Source organism: Caloenas nicobarica, chromosome 10 (genome assembly GCF_036013445.1).
Source record: "Caloenas nicobarica isolate bCalNic1 chromosome 10, bCalNic1.hap1, whole genome shotgun sequence".
In the NCBI taxonomy this organism is placed as follows: Eukaryota; Metazoa; Chordata; class Aves; order Columbiformes; family Columbidae; genus Caloenas; species Caloenas nicobarica.
The window spans coordinates 4,298,928-4,311,009 of NC_088254.1; the positions used below are offsets into that span (position 1 = coordinate 4,298,928).

The window sequence follows — 12,082 nt, forward strand, 5'->3', positions numbered from 1 at the left end:
ACAATCAACATACAATATATCCAACGGAAAACACAAACACAGCTTACAAGCACTTAGAAATGCAAACAGGAGAAAATAGAAAGCTGAGAGGAACAAAGAACACTTTCTCTCTTTGTTACTAATTCCACTATGATCAGATTAAACAGGGAAATGCCTTCACTCTAATGATGACATTTGCATTTCATACAGTTGACTTTTGGTTTCAATATCATGGAATATCCCGGATAGAGACAGCAACTTTGAATCTTGACAGAGAGAGGCCATGAACCACACAAGTATAAAGAATGAATTGTCAATCTTAACCTTGATTGTACTGCCACTGTACTTGATTGTACAGCACAGTACTTTGTAAATTGTTACTGTTGATACCCGTTCAAGCTCTGAAGTTAGGGGGTTTTGTTATTGGTTTGTTTGTTTGTTTTAAGACTAGCAAAAGATGGAGATTTAGTTCCTAATAATAACGTTTCTCAAAAACTTCACCAAAGCAACAGATTAACATAATCACATGGACAAAATTAACATTCTTAGCTTAAATGAACCAAAGTTTAAAGCAAAGATAATGCAAACTCAAAACCAATCTGCAAAGGATTATATAAGCAAAAAATCTAAACAATAAACAAGCATTTAGAAACAACCAGCTACATAAATCAATGCATTGCAGATTATTCATGAATAGCAGCATGCAGAATTTTTTAATTCAGCTGACTTCGTATAATAGAACAAGGCGTGGGAATTACTAATAGCAGCCTCCAGAGGCCAAGAACAAGTTTGGATTACCTTCACTCCCTCCCAAAAGGTACAACAGAAGAGTCCTGAGTGAAGCTCAGGAAGTCCTTCACCTCCACAGTGTAATAAATTAATTCAAAATGTAGAAAAAGAAAGTCCAAACAATGCCCTTCCCAGCTTTCAAATAAATAACAAACAACTTCAAAAGCGGGTTTTTTTTACACAGCAGTGTCAGGTAGCAAAGAGCAATAGCAAACACTATGTCAGACATTCTTTCCTATCTCATACTACCAACTACATTTTGTAGAATACCTATATGTGGGACACTCCTAGAATTTATTATTGTTATTCACAATGAAATCGCACTTCAAGAAAGCCTTAACCAAGCTGGATCCCTTTTATAAGAATTTAGCAGACCGTGTAATTCTTGGCAGTTCCTCTCCTCCCTTGCTCCCACCGCGCTGCAGGTCTCTGCGTCTCAGAGCCGAGGGACAGGTACCAAAAACAGCTGAAGGAAAATGAGGAGTCACCACGAAACTTGCCTGCGAGGACATTTCCTCTCTTGTTAATGGCATAATTGGACAAAACACGAAAGGGCTTGTCTGATAAGCAGAGAGTTAAGCTCTGAAAATAGTCACCGGCTTGGGGAAGGCGGATGTTGATGAGAAACTGAGTAATTTAAATATAGGGGGGGATTATACTGCATTTTGAAAGGTAAATCTGTGTTTGACGTATGGGAAAATGGTGACTTAATGAAGCGGGACTGCCAGGACAGAATGACAGAGCAGAAAGACATATTTGGGAATAAAAACAAAACATCTGAAATAATTTTTAAACATGTTTGTCATCTCAAAACACTTAATAGTTCTTGAAATTTTTCCTATATCAAAGAAAAACTACATTTGATGTTTAGAAATCTAGTGCAACTTTCTCCTTTAAATAACTTCTGCATACTAAAGCTTTTTAATTTTTTATTATTTTACAAAACAAACCAAAGGCTTAGTCAAAAGATAACTGAATGTTACTCTTGCCAAAAATTAATAGCAAAAAAACTCTCAGAAGAAAACAGTTTTGATTAGTAATATATTAGCAGAGCCTCCTGTGAGGCTACTCAAAACTACTAATAATCATCATTAATTACTTTTCCCAGATGAAAATCTCTTTAGTTTGCTTTGTCCTCATCCAACTGCTATGGGATACTGGTTCAGTTTATATTACATTCCCTTAATAGAAAAATAATCAACCAGCAAGTCTGAACTTCTGTACTCGCTCTGGTAATACTTCAATGTGCAAATGTCGTATGAGGAGCTCTGTGCATCTGATATCTTCAAAAGCATTAAAGTCAGTAACATTGTGCACAAGCGGTTCTTACCTGCCTCTATGGACTAAGCAGTCTGTGTGAGTGGTTTCTTTGTATGTGTTTTGGGTTTTTTGGTTTTGTTTTGTTTTTTTCCTCTGAAAGTAAAAGTAAGACATCAACAACCTATGTGTATATTCAGAGCCATCCGTTCTCAGCGAAATAATATTATTTTAATGTTGTTACTTTTAGCTTTTGTAAGGAGTCATTCCTTTAAAAAAATAAGTAAAGATCCAAGAATTGTTACATTATCTGGAATTGTTCAAGCAAAACTGAATTGAGCAGAATTTGGTGGGACTGCTTGATCAAGAGCTTACTGAGCATACCGCAGCAAAGAGGCAACACACGGCAGAATTACTGTTTGGTGGTGAGACACCCCAGCAAAACCAAAATGCTTTGGAAATCTGGACTTTAGCTGCTAAATTTGCTATTAAGGTTGAGGTTCTGCGTAAATTATTTAATGTTATTAGTGTGGGGACAGCATGTTCCCAAATCCAACTACAAGTTTAAAAGGGGATTTTCTACATCCGATTCCAAAGGTAGTACATAAAAACCTCTGTAAAGTACATAGAGAGGATTTGACAGCAGAGGTCACCTTAGCAAGCCAAAGTTCATGTCACACAACGTTGACTAGCTAGAACTAAAGACGCACTTCTGTAAAGCTCCATTGGCAGGAGTATCTTTTGAGTGACAGTATTTCCTGAGGGAATTTGGGATTTAATGTTAAGGTACCATTCTATTGAATGAGACCTCGTCTACTGCCTGAATTCACTGCATGCACACTCCCCTTCACCTGAGAGCAGCGCACAGGACGCTCAGGCCGACGGCTTCACCCAGAGATCTGGGGCAAACCCGAAACTTGCAGCTGCCACCACTGCATGTTGTATCCTACTGAAGCTGCTCTCACCCATCAGGCCAACCTGAAAAGCAAGAATCTGAACATTTTCTGTATTGGATGAACACAGGGAAAGTTTCCTTTCCTTCTCTGTTTCCACAATTTTAACAGCTCTAATAAGTTTTATCTTTTCAAACCAGCGGAAGTAAAGCATGTGCAACTGATATTATAATATTATAACATAATATTATTACTTGAAATTATAAGATTATAATAGTTATAATATAACCGATATTATACTATTATTTTGGTAAAACAATGACTGATGTAACTGACAGTCCTTACCACTGGTGATGATTCACCAGAAACCAAGTATCCTAATCTGAATTCACTGGCATAGCAATTAGTTTTTTTTACTAAGTGTATTTGATGGAAGCCAATAGATACAGTACCATCTCTTATCATAACTACAGAAGCTAAACATTAGAGCTAAATCCCTCCACTTTTATAATTATGAAATCGCAGTGCTCTTTTGCTGAATGTTATACGTCAGAAAAACTACTTTGTCTGTTACCAAAATGACACAGTGTCTGACTAATGGCACTACTTACTGTGACACTAATTTCCATAGTATTTTAGTTTCAAGTGTCTTTGGAACTAGCCTTTACCTTCCACAGACTCTACACTTCCTTCTGCAGTAACTGGAATTTCTGCTTACGTCTCACATCCTAGGTCAAATACAGTCAGATATTTGCTGTCCTCTACGTTCTCTCATAATACTAAAAGCTTGTGAAAATACTAAGAATAAGACCAAAAAGAACTTACAAAGTCAGTATTTAATATGATAATGAACTGATGATGTCTAGAGAGATACAAAATGTTTTACAGAAATTCTCACTTTAATAAGCCTCACAGAATACACTGATTGTCCTGTATAATTAGGTTATAATCTTTTTTTTCAAATTTAAAAACTATTAGTTTTTTGTTGTAGGGTTCAACATATCTTGGCCTTAATTCCTCACAGTGATTTCTAGGATCACGAACTGCACCAACAGAATATTAACACTGTTATGCAGCAGTCAAAATACGATGAGATTTAAGAAAGCAGCTATTCATTCAACTGATCACGTATAGTGGCAAATGAAAGACACCTCATATTCTTTCTGTATTCCTATTCCTTATCACTATATTTCAACTCTTGTAGCTTTGTCAATGTTAAATTTTTACCAGTTGGCTCTCTAGAGTGGCTATTAGAATTTTAAAAAATACACCAGCTTTCTATAAACTTGCAAAAATAACCAATTTACCAAGTGATAACTACATATGTATATTGTTAATACATTATTCAGTACAAGGTATTCCTTTAGACTTCAGGATATTTACTCAAAACCCTTTATATATTTATATCAAGTTGAAGCACCTAAAGCATGCAAATAATATTCACAACTGCTCACAATAAAGATTTGAACAAACTTTTTTTTTTTCCAATTAAAACAGTCGGTAGCTCGGCCTGTGCGTTCATCCAGAGCCCATTACCTCAGCTCCCAGCCCTGTGCCGCCTGCATTCAAGACGACACCACCACCTCCTCCTCCCTTTCTTGGCATGTCTGACACAGGCAGAGGCTTCTCCCATTACACAGAATCACACCTTGTTCCTGGATGTTCTACCACATGGGTGGGCTTGCCATTCAGTGAAAGGATTTTTATGAATTTTCTTCTCGCTTAATGTAAGGGAAATGCTCGCTGCTGAAGGTACTGCATTCATATATTATCAGATAAATTGAGATAAATGAGATGCCTGCTTTTAGGAGAGCAACGTGTTCAAGGTCCAAAGCTATGGGTATGGTCAGCCCCAAAGCTTTATTATAAGCTATTGCAGGATTTTTGTTCTTTCCTTCAAAATCCATTATCCTGCAGATTGCCTGCAACAAAGAGCACAGCGTGTAATGAAGGCATGCTCAGGTACAGTGCTGAGTGCATTCAGTTTCTCTGCCACTTCCATGCTTTTTCCCAAAAGCAACCCATTTGGCTTCTCCCAGCTCTGCTGTCAGAGCCCTCAGGAAGGCTCACTGGTGTTCTGCCCATGCTGTGCTGACGCAAAGCAGCACAGCTCCTTCACCTGCTCCTCTGAGCATTTACAAGCTCACCCAGCAGGCTGCTTTCAAGCGGCAGTAAGCGTGTTAGTACGTATTGCTTACAACAGTCTCCACCTGATAACTGAACTCCTTTCTCTGCTTGTCTCACCCAAATAAATATTTCGAAATATGCAGGTGTTTATCTTAGGGAGCAACGTGTGCAAAATCCCCATTTGCACAAGTACTATTTTCTCAAACGCTTTTGATGAATTTGCTTTCCTATCAAATACAGATCTTATTTAATACACAAAAACTAGGTTGAACTGGAAAATATGCATTTTTTTCCACAGCAGAACTTCTTCATAATTTTTCTTTTAATCTCTGACTGCTTGCCTCTCCTGAGGATGACATGTTGAATTTCATCTCTAAACTCCTAGGGCTTGGTTATTCGATTATTTAAGTAATCCATAATACAGCAGATGAACAAAATCCTTCTTCCAATCAGAGTGCATCTTTTTCTACTTCATTCTTTGTGACAAACATCCTAAATATTTCTCTGTCTTCCAACAATAGAGGTTTTTTTTTCCCTTAAGCTTTTGTTACATGTTCTCCAGGACAACCCAGCTATATACATTCCACTAGCCTTAATCTACATCAGAGCTGCGTTTGATATTATAGTATGTCTTGGGTCTACATCTGCACATTCCAAAGTACTTTTCATTGGGTGTTAGGCATTTTCAACAGCTCGCTGGGGAATTTGAATTCAAGATGAAATCTTTAAATAATCATCTGAGAATTCTTCTGGCAGCAAAAAGAGATGGCTTAAATTACCTACGGGCACCTCTGAAAACTTTAATGATCCTGGCACTTTGCCTAGAAAACTTCAGAAACTAAATATCTTCATCTGGATCCCATTCACGAGTAATCCTTTCCCAGTTCCCCAAGCATCCTACAAGTGCTGAATCCAATCTTTTAAAACAGAGCTCTGGGGAGAGGTTGTAGGAGGGAGCGCGAGATAATCAATTCAGAATCACGGATCTGTCCTTGGATTCTAGAAAAAGACAATAAAGTCACTCTGAGTTAAATTAACATAGCACCAAAACTTTCATAGCTCAGCAGCTAAACAGAAATCTGCAACAAGCACAGGAACAGCCAAGTAGCAAATACTACATTTCCAGACTCTGAGGAGCTGCAAACTATTACTGAAGACATTTTGAAGATGTTTTCTCATTTTCTACAGCATAAGGAAAAAAACCCACAGTAATGACATACAGCATTAGTTCTTTAAACCCTAATCTTGTATTACACGTAAAATTCTTACCATATTAAGGAGTAAAGTAAAGAGTCACAGAGGTCCCCATGATCCCTCACAGGGACATTGCTGTCTACTATGACTGGTCATCTGATTTATTAAGTATTCCTCTATTCAAATTAGGGCAATATTATAATACATTCCTTATTTGTTCTATATAAATTTCCCTTTGTCCTTGAAGAACAGATTAGATTTAGCTTTTAATTGGTTTTCATGCCCTCATGAGACATAAAAGGGGCCACGAATCAGCCCAGATACGTTCCTGCTCTTGCAAAAAGGGTCAGCTGATTCAACAGTCCATTTGCTCTCCTTAGTGCACAAGAAACCAGTCTTTCCCAAATTACTCATGTAACTTCTTCTCACACAAAAGCATATTTAAAAGCAACACAAACACTTAACATAAGAACAAAGTACTAAAGCTGGAGTTAACAGCTGAGCCCTATTTCACTATATAACACAGTTGGCACACACTTTCTAGTAAGACCTACCTCTTTATCTGCAAAAAAAATATTTTTTTCTTTTGTTATGACTAAATATACTCAAAAGTCAGGTCATTTATTTGCGCAAGCAGACCAGTTTTACAGATAGCTGGGAATTAAGTGGGTGAATGGGAAGGAATGAACAATGTATCCAGACTTTTTTTATTCCCATCTCAAAAAGACTCTCTTGAGCAGCTGGGAGTGTTACCACAACCCTCACTGACCTTGCTACAGATTTTCTGGCTCTGCTCTCCCCTGCACAGCAAAACCCCAGACCTGAAGCTGAAATCTTCCAGTAGCTTCCTCTGTCTGGCTCTTTGCAGGTAGTGAGCAGAGTCAGGACACACAAAACTGATTATTTCATCTCTTTCTCATTTTTAGGTCACATTGATTCAATTTCAGCCTTATAAAAGGTCTTGTTTTCCTTCTTTCCATTTTGCCAGTTTCACTTTCTTTGTTTAGTTCTTTCTACCTCCAAGAGTACTTACAGCATACCAAAAAAAACAAAAAAAAAAGAGTATATCAAGTTTGCTACCTAACTTCAAACCACACCAGGTGGACAACACTATTTAACAGGACAACATGCACCGTACTTCTTCAAAAACTAACAAAGTATTTATGCCAAGGACTTTGAATGCACTGGAAGTATTTGGAGTTCTAGTCTCTGAGATACTCTTTCAACAGAAATTCAGAAAGAAGCCATATGCTAAACATCTTTCTATTGTATTGAAACAAAATACAGGAAGCTTAAGTTTCCTGTTTGCAGTGGCTGCAAATCACTGTATGTTTTTAAATTTTATTTTAGATTTTTTTTTAATAAAGAAAGCCTGAAAACATTTTTTTCTGCTTAAGCACGTCACAAATTGAAGCATGCATGGACTAAAATAGAGGCAATAGTACTAATTTAGCAAAATCCAACTTTCACGAATCCGCATATACATATACCTATACTGATCACAAGGCAAATACTGTTTTATGATCTTTGGACAGATTAAACAAAAAAACGACAACTCTAGTATTAACTACATTAAGACTCCAGACGCGACAACAAATTCAAAAGCTTTCAAATATTTCTTAAATGTTGTTCTTGTCCAAAAACATTAAGTCCACAGTTTGGTCCTAATGATGCTTATCCCAGATTACAAAACCCAGAAGAGAAAAAAACATTATGGTAAAAATAATCCCAACAAACCATTTACCTGAAAGAGTCAAACAAATCTTCCAAGTGACATAACATACAAGTTGCTACCTAAACAAATGTGAAGTTAGATTTAACTTAACAGAAAAGTAAGCATTTATCTGATACGATAGTTCAGTCTCTGGGAATGGATAATTAGTACTCAGCAATATTGACAAACTTAAAATAATCAGAAGTTAAAATATTTCCTGAGAGGTGTGTTGTTCTATTCTTAAAATAGGTACTTCTGAAAAAATGCTAGAGATAGGGAGCTTTCTCTAAGAGAAGACAACATTCCAGCAACAGAGTAACAGGAAAACGAAAGTATTTTTTCCCTTTTGTGCTACCTAGGACAGAAAGAAGACAGCGGCTGGCAGGGTTATCTTGCATGTAAAAAGGTAATATCAGCCCTAAAACAAACTCTTCCAAAATTAAGTTCCTCACTCCCGTCTCTAAGATATGGGCTACCTGGTTAAGTTCTGTTGCCTTTGATGGGAAGAAGATGCTCAACCAGAAAGGCCGATTATCATCTAAGGATTATTCCCCCAAATTCAGAAGGGGAGAGACACCTACTTCCAGAGCTGCAGCTTGGGTATTTTTGGAAGTCCATTCAAAGTAGATTATATACATTGTAATTTCTGCAGAACAACCAGTACTGAACTTGTAGAGTCTTCAGTTATCCCTTCCCATCAGAGACACATGAAAGGATGGTACAGGAGCACTGGGTTTTTTTCCTTGAATATCTGAAATTTGCTATTTTCTAGTATTTGAGAATGCCTATAATCTCACCACATGGTTGAAAAGCCATTAATCATTTAATTTACTGAAGCATTAGAGTCCTAATTCACCAGTATTTTCGCTGGCATTCCAGGTTTTTGCCAAGTTGCGAGTGGCTGAGGCACAAGAGCTGAACATCTTGTCAGAACTGCTATACACAAACTTCTGCTAAGAGCCTCTGTGCTATAAAATGAATGCTATACAACTATTAATAGATACATGCAAACAGGATACAAACAACATAGTCCATGCTGAATGGTGCTATTAATGCCAAACTGGAAGTTAGCATAGGAGAATAAATCCATTTAGAATCTTCATTATGATTTTCTCTCATTCCAGCCTCAAAAGATTCACCTTATTCTGTATTAGAGAGTAGAGACACAGTTAGGCAGACAAAGTTCTTGTGGATCCGCACAGTAGTAGAAGGCAAACTTAAGTAGCAAAAATCTGGTAAATCAATTTGTTAAAATAAATACTTAAACTACTTTACCTGTTTTCACAGCTTTCTGAAATATTCATTGCATTTTCCTCTTGTAATTTTTTCGTAAGAGTCTCTCCACTGTTAGGCATGCTGACAAACCCTCTAAAGCTGGTCACAAATATGCTAAAGAACTGTGCGGGTCAGGCATAAATAAGCTCCTTGGACAACTGAGGAAACCAACCGTAACTGGTTATTTGTTAAAAAAAAACACAACACGTAACACAAGAGGAGGAGACTACAGCTACAAAAGCTATTTCTTTCTGATTTTAACATGCTTGAAATGTCGCAGTGCCTGTGAGCTGCTTACTGTTAAACTTTCCTTTTAATTCACTTTTATTTAATTATCCATGAGAAGAATGTTAATGAGTTTACAATGCTTTAAGATGCAAATCTTTTGCCAAGATTTGCAACAAATTTGTGCACAGAAGTTGAAGCAATTCTAACTTTATTAACTTTAATTTTGAAAAAGAACATTCAAGGAAGTTATTTTCTTAAATAAAATGCAGATTAATTACATTAGGAAATGCCTTCAAGTCTCTTATACCTATGAAACCCAGTACTGCCACAGCCAAGCACCTCCTCCAGCATCACAACTACACCAGCATTTCAGATTCACCAAGCCAGGCCTATCGCATATGGTTCAAGTTTCTACAGATGACTAAACAAATTACTTCCCAGGATGTAAGAAAGCCTAGTTTAGCTACTTAGGCTAATTCTATACTAGCAAACAAAAAAGATCCAGGGAACGGCTCAAGCCACCCACCGTGAGCACCTTCCCTGGGATGGTTTTGGTCTGTGTGAACTGACATTTCCCTAAGCCAGGGACAACCATCTGCCTTCAGAGCCACAGAACGGGATCTAGAATGTTTTATTCAGTGGTTCAAAGACAGCCACAGTGATTAGGAAAATGCAAGACCAGTAAACATTTCACTTGATAGAAAGATGTGAATTTTATTTCAGAGTATTTTGCACCATATCCAAATGCCTAATTGTAAATAATGCAACTGGAAATGAAAGGAAAAGAAAGAAAACTTTGCAGTGGGATTCTAAGGGGTCCATTCTCACACCAGAAACTTGCTTTGAATATCTGAACACAGAACACGGTATATTTCAATGGTAAAAATGTGTCATCTTACACAGCTAAAATTCATTTTTGTCAGGATTGGCTTAGCTTCTTCATTTTGGGATAATTCTCCAAATTCCCACTTGGTCCCAATGATTCTTTTCAGAAAGCCGCTAGGTATCTTCCACAGGGTTGCAACTAGGTTTCCAGGAATATCATAAAGAAAAAATAGGATTAAACTCTGTTGCAAGAAATCCCCTTGTTTTTTTCTGGTCATCTAAAATGTTTTATATGCTACGTTATACGAAAGAATCCAGTTAGATGACCACTAATTACCTTGCTTGGGTTGTATCTTGGGTGCTGAGTGGCCAGGTAACAGGCTGCTCTCATGGGAGGAAAATGGCTGTTAAGTCTCTAAAAGTCCTTCTTTCAGAGAATAAATAGAAAACCTCACATCTACATCTCTTCTATATATACTGTGTTTAGAAAGGATTTTTCTGTTTTCTTTTTCATATAATCTTCTTTAAGCTAACTGATGATTAGAAAATTATTTTGATACAATCAAGGATACAATCAATACCTCAGTAACAAAAGTGGCTGCCAGGCCGCCAGGCTGTGCAGTAAACAGCATTTAGCAGGGGGATTGGTGGGGGAGACTTGCTTTCGGACTGTGTATTGTTGGACTGTAATAGAAAACTCACATGAACTTCCTGCAATTGTCAGCTACAAACAATCCTGTCATGTTAACAATAGACTTATGAACATCACACTGAAATAGACCCCACGCAATTTGCCATTGTAGTTCTGGTATAACACTTCTAGCTACTCTTCAAGTTTCAAGTAATAAACCCTAACAAATGAGGCTGGCAACTTATGTAGAGTTCAGTAAGGAATGATGTTCACCTTCAAATGATTTTTACATGCTGCTATTAGCATGGTCCTTTCCTTTTATACCTGTATCTACCTGCATGCAACTTGCACAAGGCTGCACTAGACCCAGCCTGGATTTTTGCAGTGGGATGGGCTGCATTTTCCAGCTACAGGTTACGATTTCTGGGTGTTGACACATTCAGAAAGCTATGGAGGAAATTAAGAGGCAAATAAAGCTCACGTACTCTTCACGTCCGTTGCTCTACCATTACGATCGGTATCTTTCAGGAATTAGTGACTGATACTTTGAGTTGAAGACACTGTCACCACAAACTTGCGCTGTCACAAGATCCCAAACAGAACTATTAGAGAGGCCAAAACAAAGCGATGTTGTTACCAAGGTCAGTAACCAACGGAACTGCAATGCGCAGACCAGCCTCAGCGTGGGTGGAGTGTACGGCACCCCTTCATGCTTGGGACCGGATGGTTCGGGTTTAATTCACGATGCTACTATGGCAACATGAAACTGCCCATAGCTGTGTACTCCCTCATTTCTGTACTTGTAAGGCAAGAGTGTTCATTTCACCATAAAACTTGTATTTATTTAAAATGAATGGAGGAGTGTACTAATTCTGTATGCTCCTTGCTGTTTATGCCACTTAGTTTAAGCAGTTTGTTGATTCAAGTAACAAAACTGTGTGATTGGCACTGGTTTTTAATCATGTAACTGGTAACAAATATCTCAGTGTAAATCAATGCTTTTTGGTACAAGCATGATGTTAAAGTGATACTCCTATTATTATTCTGGACTTCTACAACTGAGTCTAAAACCAACAAAAACCCACCCCACAACAACAACCAGTGAAACATCTAATACCTTTACAGTTTCTATTTCAAAGCTTTGTTACATTTATTTACAAAAATGGCACT

At 37.4% G+C, this 12,082-nt stretch overlaps 1 protein-coding gene across 3 annotated transcripts in view; it reads right to left on the minus strand.

The window, feature by feature from the left end:
• ACSBG1 (acyl-CoA synthetase bubblegum family member 1) overlaps positions 1 to 9,336 on the minus strand; it is a 36,097-nt gene extending 26,761 nt beyond the window's left edge. For 2 of the 3 annotated variants that reach the window (XM_065642091.1, XM_065642090.1), the window contains exon 1: positions 9,229 to 9,336. In XM_065642091.1, the coding sequence (XP_065498163.1) occupies positions 9,229 to 9,308 (80 nt within the window). In that variant the 5' untranslated portion in view covers positions 9,309 to 9,336. Of the gene's footprint in view, positions 1 to 4,454; positions 4,520 to 9,228 lie in introns of those variants that run through there. The other variant, XM_065642092.1, reaches the window with a different exon arrangement.
• Positions 9,337 to 12,082: the final 2,746 nt, after the last annotated feature.